Here is a 16,769-nt window from a genome sequence, read left to right as displayed (position 1 = left end):
CTTAAAGCTACCCAAAGGATCCACTGTGAGATGCAGGACAGGAAGTCACCTCCTATATTAAAAAGATAGGGTATGCCTGAGGAACACACAGTCTCCTGTATCTGTTTGTTTTAGAGGGAGATCAATCGGTTATATAAACCTTAATTAGTTTTGATGACAATCTAAGCTGTGGTGTTAGATCTGCACACATGTTAAGAAGGAAAATTATGACCATCTTTCCCCACACTCTGGACCTACAAAGCTGAACAAACTCTCTATTCACAAACCATCTCTAGCAAGATGCCACCACTGATGTTTAGAAAAGTTAAAGTGCAGGAGACAAGTCTGACTTGGTGGCTTTCAAGCTACATGCAGAGAGAGCTTGAGCTCCAAGGAGAGCCCAGTGCCTGGGAGGAAGCCACCCGCTGCCTGGTCGGAACTGATGCTGACCGTGGGAGGAGTTTTCTCTGCAAGGAGGCAGCGGCGGACCGTAGTCTGGGTTTCCGTGCTGCGGGTAAGGAGGGGCCGTTTCTGCGGAGTCCTGGGGACCAGCCAAAGGAGAGGCGCGTCTCTCGATGGGAATCAAGTGCGCGCAGAGCCGCGGCCACCAGGGGGCGCCGTTGCACCCCGAGCCGGCGGCGCCCGGCTGGACTCGATTTGCTAACCTGGCTGACGGCTGCCAGCCCCACTGGCTGCTCTGGGGTACCTTCCCCTCCCCGCCTCGCACCGGGGCTTGGGTTCCCGGATGGATGGGCCCTCTGGGAGTCATCTCCCACTCCTGGAGTTTGCCTTCCACGTGGCAGGGTTTTAGGAAGCGGGAACCTCTCCCGGATGTCTGTGAAATGACAAGCGAGTTTAATCAGATCATCCTGGTGTGACATTTTGAGTCGTCAAGCGGGGGCTGGCCTTGCAAGGAGCGCTGTGGACCCTGTGCAAACCCGACGCCCACGCTCCCTTGCTCACCTCCTTCCTCCTCCATACTCCTTGGGGATGGATTGATACATATATTTTAGCTCTTAAGACATAGCCAGAAAAATTCCTTCTAAAATTGCCCATAACCTGTTTCTAGCTCTGAGTGACGGGCTGGTGTGCCTGTGTCAGCAGTCTCAATATTCTCCCCTCCTCTTCCACTTTTAAAGGGAGAAATCTGGCTGTATTACTTATAATTTGGAAAGAATATCGCATTCTACTTCCCCCTGAAGTTGTCCCAGTGTTTGCTGACTTGCTGAGAGGTTTGACTCTTTCAAACTCCACGGAGAAGAAAGCAAGGTGAATCTCTTTGCATGTGTTTCCCACCCTCCTCCAAATAATTCGGGAGGAGTTTATGCAGACGCATTTTTAAAGAGCTGAGGGGTAGAATTCAAAGGCACACCTCCAAATTAATGCTTCTTCAGGCAGGGAACAATTAAAACTGGTGTAAGTCATTTATTCTAATGGAGATGCTGCATATTTTAACATTAAACCCACTGCACCACTAATGCTCTCTCTGTAAATATTCCAAGGGAACTGGGAAGGTTTTACCACTCCATTAGAAGTGCTGAAAACAGTGTGACCAAGATCAGACCGGCCTGTCTTGAGGCTGGGATATTTGGTTGGGAATATAAAGGCTTGAAAACCAAGTGGATTCCGATATGACAGATGGTATTGCTTTAGGACTGTCTTGGGACCTTTACAATTCTACATAAAATGTACATACTTTTAAGCACAATGCTTTATCTCCCTACGTACACTGTATATGTTTCAAAGCACAAAACTCTCCAATGATCACAGTGTACAGGTTGTCTGATCTTTTAAAATGTGATCTCATTTTAAAATTTAAGTCGTGTAACATGGTAGCCCCTCCTCCATAAACAAAGCCTTACACTTAGTTGGTCCCCTGAGCCTGGACTCATCTGCTAATGACATGCACGCGTTTTGTTACCCATGTGGGTACAGCTAGGAAGCCAATGTCACTCACCATAGAGGATGGTTAACATGGACACGGGCATGACCAGGAAACCCAGCAGCATATCAGCTATGGCGAGTGACATCAGGAAATAGTTGGTGGCATTCTGCAGCTTTTTCTCTAGGGACACTGCCATGATGACGAGTATGTTTCCGGCAATGGTTAGTATAATCACTACCGCTGTCAACAGAGCAGACCAGTTCTTTTCCTGGAGATGAAGTAAGGAGAAGCAGGGTGGTGAGAGACAGCCCTCACAGGAAAGGTTGGTTCGATTTTCTGAGTCCACGGTCCAGTTAAATGCATCCGAAGTGTTACCTTCTCCGGAGTTAAAGTCAGTATTGTAGAGCCTTGTGTCAGCGTGTAATTGCATTAAGGAGTTCGTAGTTGAGCTCAAAGAAGTGTTTTCTTCACAGAGAATATCCATTTCTAAGCCGGAACTTGTAGCAGATGAAGTGTAAGAAAAACCTTTCCAGTTATAGGCTCTGGTCACCATTCAGCTTTATGTCCCCAAGCTCTGTCACAATGAGGCTGGCGTATGTGCTGGGCTCCATCAGTTGGCTTTTCTTTTTCCATTATTACAATAGTAGCTAAAGAACTGCAGTGGCTTCTTTATAGTGCTTTCCTTCACAATTTCAGTAGAATCCTCTGTCTAGCTTCTTTTCTTTTTTCTCTCCAAAGCAAGATCAAAAAAGCAGCATGAACTTTTGAGAGGTTGCTGAGTTTTGAGGAGTCAGGGAGAAAAATGTGATCCTGGCCAAAAAAAGAGAAAAGTTTTGTTAACTACCAGGACTGTCATTTAGCTCTATCTCACTCCATTGGTTACACTGATCATACTAGTTTAGCCACAGCGGCATTAAAATAGCATTCGATCCCAAACAGTGGGGCTGCAGGCAGCCTACAGTATGGCAGACTATTAAAAACACATCCACGGTTAATCCCATAGTAAGTATAGTGATACTTTGGGTTATAGTTGTCAGTCTTGGGCTGCATTGCCCCGGCTGCCTTCAGGAATTTCAGCTTGTATTCTGTGGCTTAGTTAATCAAAGAAAAGAAAAAATAAAACTCTTAAGGATCAGCAGACAACTTTCCACACTGGGAATTCTCACCGAAACAATTCCATGGCGACCAAGCAGCCTTTCAAGCCAGAAAGAAAATGACACAACCGTGAAACACAGCAAGCCGGAGAGCACGGCAACTTACACGGGTCCTCAGGCTCCGCCCGGGAGGCACGCTGGGCTCATCTGTGACTCGCTGCATCTCTCCTGGTGATCAAGCCGGCAGAGAGAGCCCCTTCTCCCCGAGCGGCCACTGCCAGCATCATAGTAATTCGATTTCTGTTTTGCTGACTTCAAAACTGTCTGGGAGAGTCGAGCCAGTGCCAGCGCTGCCAGGTCCGCGGCGGCTCCCTCTGCCCCCGCCCGGCTGGGTGCTCCCTCCCTCCCGCGGGGCTCGGCGGAGACATGGTCCCCGGCCCGCTCAGAGCCGCGCGGCCCGCATCGCGGGGTGGCAGCGCGCAGAGCCGCCCGCTGCAGGGGCTCCTGCTTCCCCGGCGAGGGACTCGCGCCCCACCGCCGCCGGTTCACCCCGGCAGCCCTCCCTCTGTGTATGTGTCATAAACTGCAAGGTAGCAACAGTCAGGGAGGGCGGACCAGAAGGGCTGGGTTTTTTGTTTTTTGTTTTTCATTTGCTACATATTAACAGTGGGAAGTTTTCCTTTTTTTTTTTTTTTTTTAATTTTAAAGAGAGAAACGGGAGAAATCGCCTTTGGTACAGATTCCTAAGGCAGGTAAGCCCCACTGTGATATTGTTTAGGGTGAAGGGAGAACGTAAATAAAGGCGGAGAATGGTATTTCCTCCGAGCGCTGGTGCTTCCAGGCAGAGAGCTTATTCCTGAAGTGGAATTACTGACATCCGCGATTTGGGCTCAGAGTGGCTAGCAGATTTGGGGTAATAACGCTGAGAAGCTATTAGTACTATTTTTCCCCCCAGAATTTAAACACACCATTCAAACAGCTTATTTTCTTCAGCAGAAATATACCCCCTAGAAGTAATCCAGTACCTCACACGGGGAAGAGAGTACGTTTTTCCAGAGAGAACACTAAGGACAGTCACCTTTAGTTGTCAGAAAGCCCCTTCTCGGATTTTTAAATAAGGCAGATGTGTCAGGAATCTTTGTGTATGTATCTTATTTTTACAGATGGGATAGTGGATTCTTTCCTGAAGAGTTGAGGTTCTCTAGGTTTCTGTTTATCTTTTTATTCTTTACATTTTCCTTAGCCAAATACACCTCCTCTCTCATTCCTTCAACGTGTTTTTGGCCAAATCCGTACCTTCACTGTGGATTTGCCTCAGATATTTAGTGCCCAGCAGGTCCTTTTATCTCTCTCCTGGGAGACGTTGACCCCAGCATCTTCCTTTCCCCCCTCCCATTCTGCCCCACCTCTTGTGCTTATTTCCATCCTTCCACTTGGTTAAAGAATCACCGTCTCTCAGACAGCTGGCTATTTTCCACATCTCTTCCCTCCTTTTCACTGCCTCGTCTTAAGAAGTCTCCAGGGCCACCTCTGTGTACATATTTCTCAAATCTCTTCTCCAGCCTATAACCCTCACTTCTTTGATTAAAGGCTGTATCATGGTCTCCTGGGCTTCCCTGGTGGCTCAGACAGTAAAGAATGTGCCTGCAATGCAGGAGACCAGGGTTTGATTCCTGGGTGGGGAAGAGTCCCTGTAGAAGGATATGGCAACCCACTCCAGTATTCTTGCCTGGAGAACCCCATGGACAGAGGAGTCTGGTGGGCCACAGTCCATGGGCCCTCAGACAGTCAGACAGGACTGAGCGATGAACGCTTTCACTTTCTCATGGTCTCCTGGGCTGGAGCAGGAATCCAGCCCCCCCTGCCCTCCCGGCCCTCCCCCCAACTTCTCTGCTTCCCTTGTAGGGATGGGGTGGGGTGGAGGGTGATTGCCACGTATTGTAGAGCCCGCTGCGGAGGGAGCACGGGCTTTTGAATCAGAGTTCCCCAGGTTTGAACCTCAGCTCTGTTACTCACATGGAGTAGAACCCCAGACGTCAAGTTGCTTCATTTGATTGTAAGAAAACTAAAATGTGATAAGGAGTAGAAATATTTAGCCTATGTCTGGCTGCTCTGGAAGAATGTTAGCTACTTTAATTCTTATTAATATTCTTACTGATATTACTAAACATGGCACTTTGTGCCAACGTTCCTTCAGTCTCCATAGGGCACGTGGCTCCTGTCTGTGCCCATCCCCCACTGCTCTCACTTTTCAGGCTGGGACTCTTGTCCGCCTCCCACCAGCAGCCTGCATGCAGATGAATTTGTCAATTTCTGATGGTTTTTAAGCATTTTTACTCTAGTTCACTGTGTCTGGAATGCTCCCCCCCACCACTTTTGTGTCCATTTCCCAAATTGCTACTCAGCTTTCAAGGCTCAGTTCCAATGTTATGTCCTCTGTGAATCCCAGGCTAACCCTTACCACTTGTGTGATGTGGGAGAAGTTACTTACCTCTCTGTGCTGTGACTTCCTCATCTGTAAATAGGACATAATAATAATATCTACCTCCAAGGATTGATTTGAGGGTTAAGATTTATGTATTTGCCTGGAACATTTTAGATCCTCAGGAAAGGTTAGTTGCTGCTGTTACTACTGTGGTTTAGCTTACTGTTACAAAGCTTTCCATGGCATTCTTTCCCCATGGAGGCAGAGACTATAGCACCTTCTATTTGAACGCATCTCACATTGCATGCAAACACTGGAAGGGCAAAGACTATGTTTTTCTTATTCATGGTATATATAGTTGGTGCTTAGATGTGTTTGTGGAATGAATGAATGATTCATAGTCATTTGTTTACGTGTCTGTCGTCTTTATTAGATGGTGAACTTCTTATTCATCTCTGTACCTTCAGTACCAAACATAACATCCCCTAATGGGATGTCCTTGGTAGATGCATTATTAAGGAATAAATGAATTGATTCAGGGAGAAAATTCTAACTCCTTTTTCATTGTTTTATCCAATGGGATACTAAATTAATTTTATTTATAAAAGGCAAAGGAAGCAACAAGGTCCTACTGTGCAGCATAAGGAACTATATTTAATATCATATAATAAACCGTGATGGAAAATAATATTAAAGAGAATATATATTTACATACGTGTCTATGTGTATATGATATGTGCATGTGTATATGTATGCATATGTGTCTGTATATAACTGAATCATGTTGCTGTACACCAGAAACAAAAACAACATTGTAAATCAATTATATATCAATATAAAATTGAAGTATAATATTGAATCATTTTGAAAATCACAACTGAAAAGAAAGGCAAAGGAGAATATGATGTATTAAAAAAAGAAACACTTTAGTGTTGGAAAGTGACTCTAAAGCTTTTTGATGCTAAATCTTGTTCTACTGAGTGCTGTGTTATCAGTCTTAAAGAAAGCTCATGTTCTCAGACCATTATTCTACCTGAAAAAAGTTAGGTTTCCAGTCATGGTAAAGGTGGTCGTGTGAGTTTCTTGATATAGAGTTTATATTATGAGGGAATTCTATTAGTAACCGTCCAAGATAATTTGTAGTTTCTATTGCAGTTTCATGAATTCTTGTCAAGGACAAGACAATGTGGGCAAAATCTCAATCCTTGGCTCCTGGAACTTAAACAGAGTTTGTTTATTAATAGCGTGAGAATTAGACTTGGTCAGGATGGTTTCTTGCAGATCAGACACCACTTTGGGCCTGGTGAAAAGGGTGTGCCCTGGCTGCTGCAGTGGACACTGTGGTGTGTGACTCATTTCTCCCTTCAGGACTAAGGCTCTCACTCTATCTGCTGCCGGAAGTGTTGACAGCTGTCAGCTCTCAGCTGATCCCTCCCCTGTGAAAATTACTCTCAGGGAGGCCACCTTGTCCATAGTTGTACCCCTCTTCTGGGGCAGCCAGCAAACAGTGATTGGTCTGTTGTGAGGATACAAAAGTCTGACCCTCTTGCCTCAAGGTTGCACTTAATGGCCTCCCCTGTTCCAGAGTGCCCCACCTTTGTTGTGGCTGCATCACAGTTAAAGTCCTCCTCTTGTCTGGCCCTGCTTCCCTACAGCTATTGGTCTGGAGCTTTCTCTAGTGAATCTGCACACAAGGGTTCCTGAGAAGCCCAACCTAAGACTTCCATTTTTAAACTTGTGTTTCAGGGCCTTTATGCCACTTGAGGATGACTTTCATGTTTTACAGAGACAGAAAGATAAGTATTGTCTATATCGATGAATGCTTTCTTGCTACGAACTTGGAGTTCTTCAGTAGATACTATCTTTAGGTAGTAAAGATAGGGTTTACTGTCTAATTATTGGCAGAAGGAGTTGGAGGTCGAGAAGACTCTTGAGAGTCCCTTGGACTGCAAGGAGATCCAACCAGTCCATCCTAAAGAAGATCAGTCCTGGGTGTTCATTGGAAGGACTGATGCTGAGGCTGAAACTCCAATACTTGGGCCGCCTCATGCGAAGAGTTGACTCATTTGAAAAGACCCTGATGCTGGAAGGGATTGGGAGCAGGAGGAGAAGGGGACGACAGAGGATGAGATGGCTGGATGGCATCACTGACTCAATGCACATGAGTTTGGGTGAACTCTGTGAGTTGGTGATGGACAGGGAGGCCTTGCGTGCTGTGATCCATGGGGTCGCAAAGAGTTGGACACGACTGAGTGACTGAACTGAAAATAAAAATGAAATTTATTATTTTGGGCAGAGTTACCCCAGTACTTAATTGAACTTTCTCTAAGTGTGTTTTGCAACTAGTTTATTCTGGGGGATTCACTAAAAAATGTTGATTTTATGTTTTTAGTGACTGACATTTTATTCATGCCCTTGTTTGAATTTTTCCAGGCTAAAGTTACTGGGTTCTGAAATATTAGTGCCTTATAAATGTTAATATATGTAAGAAAAAATAAAGTTCTTTGAGCAATTGAGTCAGGAACATACAGTATCCTGTAGCCTCATCTTAGGAATTTACAGTGCATGTGCTAAGTCACTTCAGTTGGGTCTGACTCTTTGCAAGTTCATGGACTGTAGCCCGCAAGGCTCCTCTGTCCATGGGATACTCCAGGCAAGAATACTGGAGTGGGTTGCCATTTTCTCCTCCAGGGAATCTTCTTGACCCAGGGATCAAACCTGGGTCTCCCACATTACAGGCAGATTCTTCACCACTGAGCAGTGCACAGAAGCTTGTTAAGGGCTCTGAGAGAGGCTGCTGTGAAGGCATTTATTTTCTATTTTTTCCCCACTCCCCCTCCAGCCCCCATAGTACTCATTGCAGGAAACTTCTCTGTGTTTAAATCACATTATATTTTGCATTAATTAAATTGTTAAGATCATAAATGGTTTAATGCATTTTGATAACTACATACATTCATGTAACGGTTACTCAAATCAAGATGTCTACCATTTCCATCATGATGCAAGTTCCCTTACACCCTTTTTGGACCTTCATTTAAATGGAAGCATGTAGTACGTGTTCATTTGGTGTCTGTCTTATTTTGCTTAATAGTGTGACTGTAAGAGTCATTCATATTGCTGTGCTAGTATACTGATTTCTTTTAGTAGATTGCAATCTGGGAAACTTAAATGGCTTGGATGTCTGGGGTATCAGTCACTTGTTTTTATTCAAAGAAACGTAGACTAACTAGCTCCTTCTTCTGTCTGTCCTTTTATGCTTTATTTTTAAAGACAGTGGCCACTTTAACCTCCACTTAGTTGTATCTGATTTTGTTCTGAATTGGCAGCATAGAATTTATTTATTCCATGTTCTTTTTTCACAATATGCCCCTGAGATTTCTATTACTCAAATCTTACTAATGGTCTAAGAATGAGAAAAAAAAATTCACAGATTTCCTGAGTGATATGTAATCCCTCATTTCCTTTGGATGTTCCAGTTTTGAGGCTTGGAACAAGCCAGGCCCCTGACCACTGCACGCTTGGAAAGCAGTGTCCTGCATTGCCTCTGTTAATGCCATTGGCACGTGTGAAAGAAACCATGACTTGAAGTCAGCTAATGACCCTGTCGTCTTTCTTTTCAGTTTGCCAACACTGGTGTCTCGTTTTAATAATACTCATTAATTTCACAGATAAAAACTAAGTGCTGTGTCAGACAGTTTGAGGAGCTAATACTGTGAAGATGGACAGTATTTCTGCCTTAACTCATTGACTTAAGGAGTTTTTGGTGGTGATAAGCATAAGTATAGAGTTGAGGTATAAGCTTGGCTGTCCATGGTGTGTTGATGGTACTTGAAGTCTGAAGTTCAGTGAGATCAGCCAGATAGTGAATGGGATTATGAAAGCAGAGAGGTCTGAGGGCTGAGCCCTGGATTACTCCAGTCAGGGAGGTGTAGAGGGACAGTCAAGGGGGCTGCATTTTTGTTGAAGAGTCTAGGGGAGCTTAGATCTAATCTTATTTTCCAGTTTCTAGGGGACATCTGTGTTCCTTGGCTTCTGTAGCCCCTTCTTCCATCTTTAAAGCTAGAGGCTAGAAGGTGATTTCTTCTCATGCTGTCACCTCCCTGGTCCTCTGAAGCTGAGAAAGAGTCTCCACTTCTAAGGATTTGTGTGATTAGATTCGGCTCACCTAGAAAAAGGCAGGCTACTCTCCATCTCAAGGCCCTAACGGAGAAGGCAATGGCAAGCCACTCCAGTACTCTTGCCTAGAAAATCCCATGGATGCAGGAGCCTGGTAGGCTGCAGTCCGTGGGATCGCTAAGGGTCGGACACGACTGAGCGACTTCACTTTCACTTTCACTTTCCACTTTCACACATTGGAGAAGGAAATGGCAACCCACTCCAGTGTTCTTGCCTGGAGAATCCCAGGGACGGGGGAGCCTGGTGGGCTGAAGTCTATGGGGTCACACAGAGTCGGACACGACTGAAGTGACTCAGCAGTAGCAGCAGCAGCAGCAAGGCCCTAAGCCGTAAGCGCATCTGTGAAGTCTCCATCTCAAGGCCCTAAGCCGTAAGCGCATCTGTGCAGTTGTGCTCACCGTTTTAAGGGACTGTATCACAGGTTTGGAGGACTGAGATGTGGGACGTCTTTGGGGGCCGTTACTCAGTGCACCTCATAGTACTTTAGAGAGCAAAGGTTATGACAGAGAAGAACAGAAGCCATGGACCAAGCATGCCAGCATTTATACTCTAAATCCTAAGGGGTTGAAGGATTCAGCAAACAAAAAAAATCGCTTTGAGAAGTGGTCAGACAAGCAGGAGAGTCCCACGTCATAGAACCCAACAGAGGGAAGTGTCTCAAGAAAAAGGCCAACTCTCAACTATATTCCGATATAAAATAAAAATGAAAAAAACAAAAGAGGCCAACTGAGAAGTCTGCCATCTGATGCCTGTAGATGAAGGCATTGAAGAATCCACTGAATTTGGCAACACAGGTTGGTTGGTGACCTTAATAAGAAAAAAGAACAGTTTCGCTGAAAATGTTAAAGTATACAAGAGCGATGTGGTGAGCGGATTTTGTCCTGAGAGTGTGGGGTGGAAGGATATAAATAGTAAGTTATATAATGTCTACAAGTGATAGGTGTTAGAAGAAAATAAAGCCTGGGATAGGGACTAGAGTAGATTTGTAATAGTCGGTGGTCAAGAGAAGGCTTTATGGGAAGCTTGGATGTGATCGATGACTTGAAATAGAATGATTCGGGCAGATATATGGGGAATGGGTGAAGATTGTTCAGCAAGTTTTTCTCCAAGCGAAGACCTTGAGGTGGTGGGGCAAGCCTGGGATAGGTGAGAAAAAACAAGGAGGCCAGTGTGGCTAGAATAGCATGAGCCGGCTGGAGTTCTGTGGAGAACCTTACACAGGCCAGAGAAAGGATTTGGCTCATCCTTTAGTGACGGGGAAGTCATTTGATGTGGGTGGGAGTACGCCACGCTCTGAGATACAGTTAAATTGATCACTCTGGCTGCTTTGGGAACAGAATGAGGTGAGGGCTAGGTAGTGGGTAGGAGGGCAGCAGGATGTCCATTTGACGTGAGAGGAAAGTGGCTTGGACTAGGGTAGTGGTAATGGGTTTGTGAGGAATGGTCAGATTCTGCGTATATTTTGATGACAGTGTCAAGAGTACTTGCTGATGGATAGACAGGATGTGGCATATGGGAAAGAGAGGTGACTAGGTTTTTAGATCTGGGCAGCTGGAAGGATGGAATTGCCCTTCATTGAAGTGCTTCAAGGGCGAGCAAGTTTTGGGTGACTATCAGATCAGTTTTGGACGTGTTAAACTTAAGATGTCTGTGACCAACAACAGACTATGCTGTTTACAAGGGTCCAGACAGACAAGGCTGCCATGTAAATTAGGAAATTGTCAGCGTATGGATGACGTTGAAAGACATGAGGCAGGGTGAGATTTTCCAAACATCTGAGCAGACAAAGAAGCAGTTGGACAGCTGAATCCAGGGATACCTCAGTGTTTAGAGGTGAGTGAGAACCAGTCAGGGAGGCTAGGGTGTAGGCGTGGTGAGGAAGAGGAAAAAGAAAAATATTCTCTTCCCTTAGTCTTAGAAGCCAAGGGAAGGAGATATTTCAGGGAGGAGAGAAGGCAAAGGAAAGAGCATTTAACTTTAAGAGTCATATTGTTGAAGAGCATTTCATTACGTGCGAAGTTATTCATGTGTCAAATAAGAGCAGGATAAAAATTCCATAGAGTGTGATCTCAGCTTTAAAAAACATGTATGCATGATCCCAGACTGAAAGGAAATGCATGAACGCATTCACAGTGATCATCTAGGTCAAGAGTTAGAGTCCTTTTTTTCTTGTTTATGTTTACTTTGGATTTTATAAATTCTCTGAAGCATGTATGTGTTAGGTTAACAAACAAAATTATTTTAAAATATTTAAACTAATTAAAGGTCATAAGAAGAGAACCAGGAATGGTCTTATGTTCTGAACATGACTGAGATACACTGGCTTCAAGGTGAGATGTTAAAAAATAAATAGCTTCTCTTTTAAGCATGGCAGTTGTATTATTCAAGATTATTATTGGTAAATGGGAGAAATCCAAGACAAAGAAGCATTAAAGGAGATTCTTATGTAATTGAAAAGTCCAGGAATGGAACTGATACTTCAGGCATGGCTGGATCCAGTGGCTAAAAAGATGCAGATTATTTCTGTCTCTGAAATCTGTTTTCCTCTTAGTTTACCTGATTCTCTTCATCTATACCTGACTTCCTTCATGCAGCTGGGAAAGATGGTTGTTGGCAGTTCTGAATTTGCATAATTTTTGATTTAACTTTGTGATATTCCTATATTACCTGCAGGAAAGACCCTGATTGGACCTGCATGGGTCACATGCCCATCTCTGAACCAATCTTGGTGGCTACGGGAATGAAAAGTGTAAGTTAGTCAAGTCCAACTCTTTGCGACCCTATGGACTATACAGTCCATGGAATTCTCTGGGCCAGAATACTGGAGTGGGTAGCTGTTCCCTTCTCTAGGGGCTCTTCCCAACCAGGGATTGAGCCCAGGTCTTTGGCATTGCAGGCAGATTCTTTTGGTTGGGGGAATGGAGCCCTTGAATTGGTGGCCAGTCTGTCACCTATACCTGCCCATACCTGTTGGGAGAGATGAGGGCAAAGTGATTGTTTCATGGTGACTGTATGGAATGGACCCCTTTGTCAAATAAAGATTTCTTGCCCAGACTAGTAAAACAATGACTATCCACTGTTAGAGGAAGGTAATACTTGGCTTATCCATGTTTTGTTTTGTTTTGTTTTTGCTATGTGTTTTTATTCCATCAGATTGGCTCTGGTACCCAAGTCATACTTAGGTACTTTAAGAGACATTGCACATATTTCCAGTCATAGGAGGCCACTTGGTACATTCTCACTGGAGAGGCAAATAGTACTCCAGTTAGTCAGTGTCCAAAAGTGTAAGTTTGTTTCCTGATATATCTACTTTCAGTTCAGTTCAGTCACTCAGTCGTGTCCGACTCTCCGCGACCCCATGAATCACAGCATGCCAGGCCTCCCTGTCCATCACCAACTCCTGGAGTACACTCAAACTCATGTCCACAGAGTCGGTGATGCCATCCAGCCATCTCATTCTCCGTCGTCCCCTTCTCCTCCCGCCCTCAACCTTTCCCAGCATCAGAGTCTTTTCCAGTGAGTCAACTCGTCGCATGAGGTGGCCAAAGTATTGCAGCTTCAGCTTTAGCATCAGTCCCTCCAATGAACATCCAGGATTGATCTCCTCTAGAATGGACTGGTTGGATCTCCTTGCAGTATAAGGGACTCTCAAGAGTCTTCTCCAACACCACAGTTCAAAACCATCGATTCTTCGGTGATCAGCTTTCTTCACAGTCCAACTCTCACATCCATACATGACCACGGGAAAAACCATTGCCTTGACTAGACAGACCTTGGTTGGCAAAGTAATGTCTCTGCTTTTTAAAATACTATCAAGGTTGGTCATAACTTTCCTTCCAAGGAGCAAGCGTCTTTTAATTTCATGGCTGCAATCAGCATCTGCAGTGATTTTGGACTACCAGGCGTATCCTGGAGTTGGGAAAAATGAATATATTATTACTTAGGTGCTCACTATAGAGCAAAAGGATAACCTCTTTCTTAAAAAAATGACAAGAAAGCTATTGTGAGGCAGTGTTTTTGCTAGTCCCAAAAAATTGCCCTCATAAAATTTTACGTATGTTTATAGGTTGAATCTCAAAGATGTTTGAGCAGGATTCCAAATTTTGTCTCAACTGTGGGCATAGACAGCCAGTTAGATGTCTATGGTATGTGCCGAAGGAATATTCCAGGCAAATTTATTACTTATTCATAACTAGGGAATGCAGTGAGCCAGACTAAACCATGTGGGTTGTGAGGGTTAATTTGTTGGGTCAGAGCCTCTTGGGCAGTTCTCCTGTGTTCCACTCAAGTTCTAGATAAGGCAGTGGGGGTGGGGCGATGGATGGTTGAGGTACTTTCCAAGAAACAGAAACCCTTTGGGTCAATTTTCCCAAACTAATGCTATGAGAAAAACAGCCTGTGAGAGGAAATACACTGATCTAAAAAGCAAATAATCAGAGCTCACTGCTTGGAATAGATTGTTTAACCTCTTTGTTCCTCTCAGTGAAGGCTGTATCTTTTATTAAATAGCACTTACGGCCTAATTTTGACCTTGGTCTTGACCCAGATTGGAGCTCTCCCTTCTTTGTGGTGAGTGGCCACGGGGTAGAAAGGGAGTCTTGGATTCTGATGGGATTAAGTGAGTGGACTGTACTCTGGGTTCATCAGTTCCAGTGGGTTCAATAGCCCTCAATCAGTCAGGATGAAGTATTGACTTCCTCAGAAGGCAAGTTTTCATGTTCGTGAGGTCATTTTCTAAAGCCAAATTATTGTTCCCTTTCTTCGCCTGATATTGATAATTTAGGCAGTTAAACTCCTCGGGGCCTTTTATAAAATATCTGATAGGGCCCCATAAACTACTGAAATGGAAAAGTTCCCGCAATGTAGTTTCTCCTAAGGCCACGATATACACTGAGATACACTTACTCTTTCTGTTCTATTTTCCGTCTCAAGTTACTCTGGACTGTGTTTTCCAGGATAAGGCATGCTATAAGTCACTTCAGTCATTTCCGACTCTTTGTGACCCTATGGACTACAGCCCACCAGGTTCCCCTATCCGTAGAATTTCCCAGGCAAGAATACTGGAGTGCGTTGTCATTTCCTCCCCCAGGATATCTTCCTCATCCAGGGACCAAACCCATGTCTCCTGTGTCTCCTGCATTGGCAGGTGGATTCTCTTTCACTGAGCCACTTGGGAAGCCTAGATGATATATATGTGTATATATTAAAACTTTAATTATATGTATAACTTAAAAAAATATAGGCAATAGAATTCTAGTGAAGGATACACTACGATTTGATTGGTCTCTTCTTGTTAAACAGGCTAAATCATGTCTTAATATTGAAAATATTAAATTTCAAAGATACCTCCAAATACCTATCTAAAATAATATGCTAACATATTTCTACAAGCAATTTATTAATATTTTCCCCACATCTAACACAGGATTCTTTAAATTGGCAGCTCGAACATTTTTACATTTTATGAACCACTATTGGGCTCTAAAAAAATGACTCACTATAAAAGAGAATTATTCTAATGAAGGTATGAAGTATTGCCACTTATGAAAAATTTCTTTTCATTTGTGTGTTAACTTTCAAGGCCTAAAAATATAACAGTTTTTGGAAGCCACAATCTCATCCACTAAAAACCCTGACTTCTCCTTGGAGTATCTTTATCCCTCAGTTGGAGATTCTCTGCTTTTACCATTTCCATCAATGTTCATTTTAACTGCATTTTAGGAACTTGGTTCCACATAATTTCTCTACAAAGATCAAGTGCTTTCCTCTAGATAATTTTCCATAAAGAAAAGTCAAAGGCTGTAATGTATTTGGAGAAAATAACTTCACGTACGAATGCACCATGAAAATGTAACACACACAAGACTTGTGCAGAGCTGTGCCTGTGAACAAGGTCTTTACAGTTCTTCTTACTTTAAGTGTGTTTGCACCTGGGCGATATAAGAGATACCAATCCCTGGGTTGGGAAGACCCCCTGGAGGAGGGCAAGGCAACCCACTCCAGCGTTCTTGCCTGGAGAATCCCATGGGCAGAGGAGCCTGGCGGGCTACAGTCCATAGGGTTGCTCTGAGTCAGACACGACTGAAGTGACTTGGCACGCACAGACATGTGCCTTATCAGTTTTACATAATGTCTATGAGGGAAGAGAAAATCATCATGCTTCTTCTTCTTTCTTACCTTCTTTCACATTCTTACCTTCTTCCTGACTTTTCTAATTGTCTTAATTATATCATTCCTAAATGATTCTGGGGCCCAATAACTTTAAATCCATTTTGTGATCATAGTCCTCAAACCTGCTCCAGACTTAGTCCTACAGTTAGCTGGGTGAATGCTTACCAACATCTATTTTTGCCGTTGCTGTCTAGTTATCTCTTGGTTGATTGAAGATTGTTCTCTAGTGGGTTCTTAAAAAATGAGTCATGGAACTGTATTCCGAGTGTTTAATAGTTCAAAAACATTTCTCTATCTTTACACTTTAGTCTAAAATTCTTGTCACATTTTCTTCCCTTGAGAACATTATGTGTATATTTACATGCGTGTGCTAAGTCACTTCAGTCGTGTCTGACTCTTTTGCGACCCTATGGACTGTAGCTGGCCAGACTCCTCTGTCTACGGGATTCTCCAGGCAAGAATGCTGGAGTGGATTTCCATGCCCTCCTCCAGGGGATCTTCCGGACCCAGGGATTGAACCCATGTCTCTTAAGTGTCCTGCATTAGCAGGCAGGTTCTTTACCACTTAGCGCCACAAATGGAAGCCCGTGTGTGTATATATATTAATACATATGTGTGTATTTGTATCTGTGAGATGCATAACCATTTTCAGGTATGATTGACATATAAAAGGCCATACATATTTAATATATACAACTTGATAAGTTTGGTGATCAGTACCCATCTGTGAAACCATCAGCCATATCTATGTTTATGACACAGATACAGTGAACATATACATGAACATGTCTACCATATTAAAAATTTCCCCCGCCCTCTTACCTTTTTTTTTTTTTTTTTGGTGATAAGGATGCTTAAGATCTACCCTCTTTACAAATTTTTAAGTATGCAACACAGAGCTGTTAACTCTAGGCACTGTGGAGTACAGTAGGACCTATCTCTAGGACCTATTCATGTTGTATAACTGAAACTTTGTACCCCTCAATGAATAGCTCCTCATTATCCTCTCCTCCCCAGTTCAGTTCAGTTTGGTCGC

At 43.7% G+C, this 16,769-nt stretch overlaps 1 protein-coding gene and 1 long non-coding RNA gene across 3 annotated transcripts in view; one reads left to right on the top strand and one right to left on the bottom strand.

The window, feature by feature from the left end:
• HTR2A (5-hydroxytryptamine receptor 2A) overlaps positions 1-3,318 on the bottom strand; it is a 70,785-nt gene extending 67,467 nt beyond the window's left edge. Inside the window, exons 1-2 of one of the 2 annotated variants that reach the window (XM_055426091.2) lie at positions 3,125-3,318; positions 1,937-2,674 (exon numbers count right to left, since the gene is read on the bottom strand). In XM_055426091.2, coding sequence (XP_055282066.1) covers positions 1,937-2,417 — 481 coding nt within the window. In that variant the 5' untranslated portion in view covers positions 2,418-2,674; positions 3,125-3,318. Of the gene's footprint in view, positions 1-1,936; positions 2,675-3,030 lie in introns of both variants that reach the window. The other variant, XM_055426092.2, reaches the window with a different exon arrangement.
• LOC148775865 (uncharacterized) overlaps positions 2,141-16,769 on the top strand; it is a 612,673-nt gene continuing 598,044 nt past the window's right edge. Inside the window, exon 1 of the long non-coding RNA XR_016038909.1 lies at positions 2,141-2,186. This is a non-coding gene — a long non-coding RNA (uncharacterized LOC148775865). The remainder of the gene's footprint in view (positions 2,187-16,769) is intronic.

The sequence above is a fragment of the Moschus berezovskii genome, chromosome 13 (genome assembly GCF_049115385.1).
Source record: "Moschus berezovskii isolate FMDL1 chromosome 13, NW_MosBer_1.0, whole genome shotgun sequence".
Taxonomy (NCBI): Eukaryota; Metazoa; Chordata; class Mammalia; order Artiodactyla; family Moschidae; genus Moschus; species Moschus berezovskii.
Note: the sequence above shows the minus strand (reverse complement) of the source record. Positions and strands in the feature narration are given on the sequence as shown.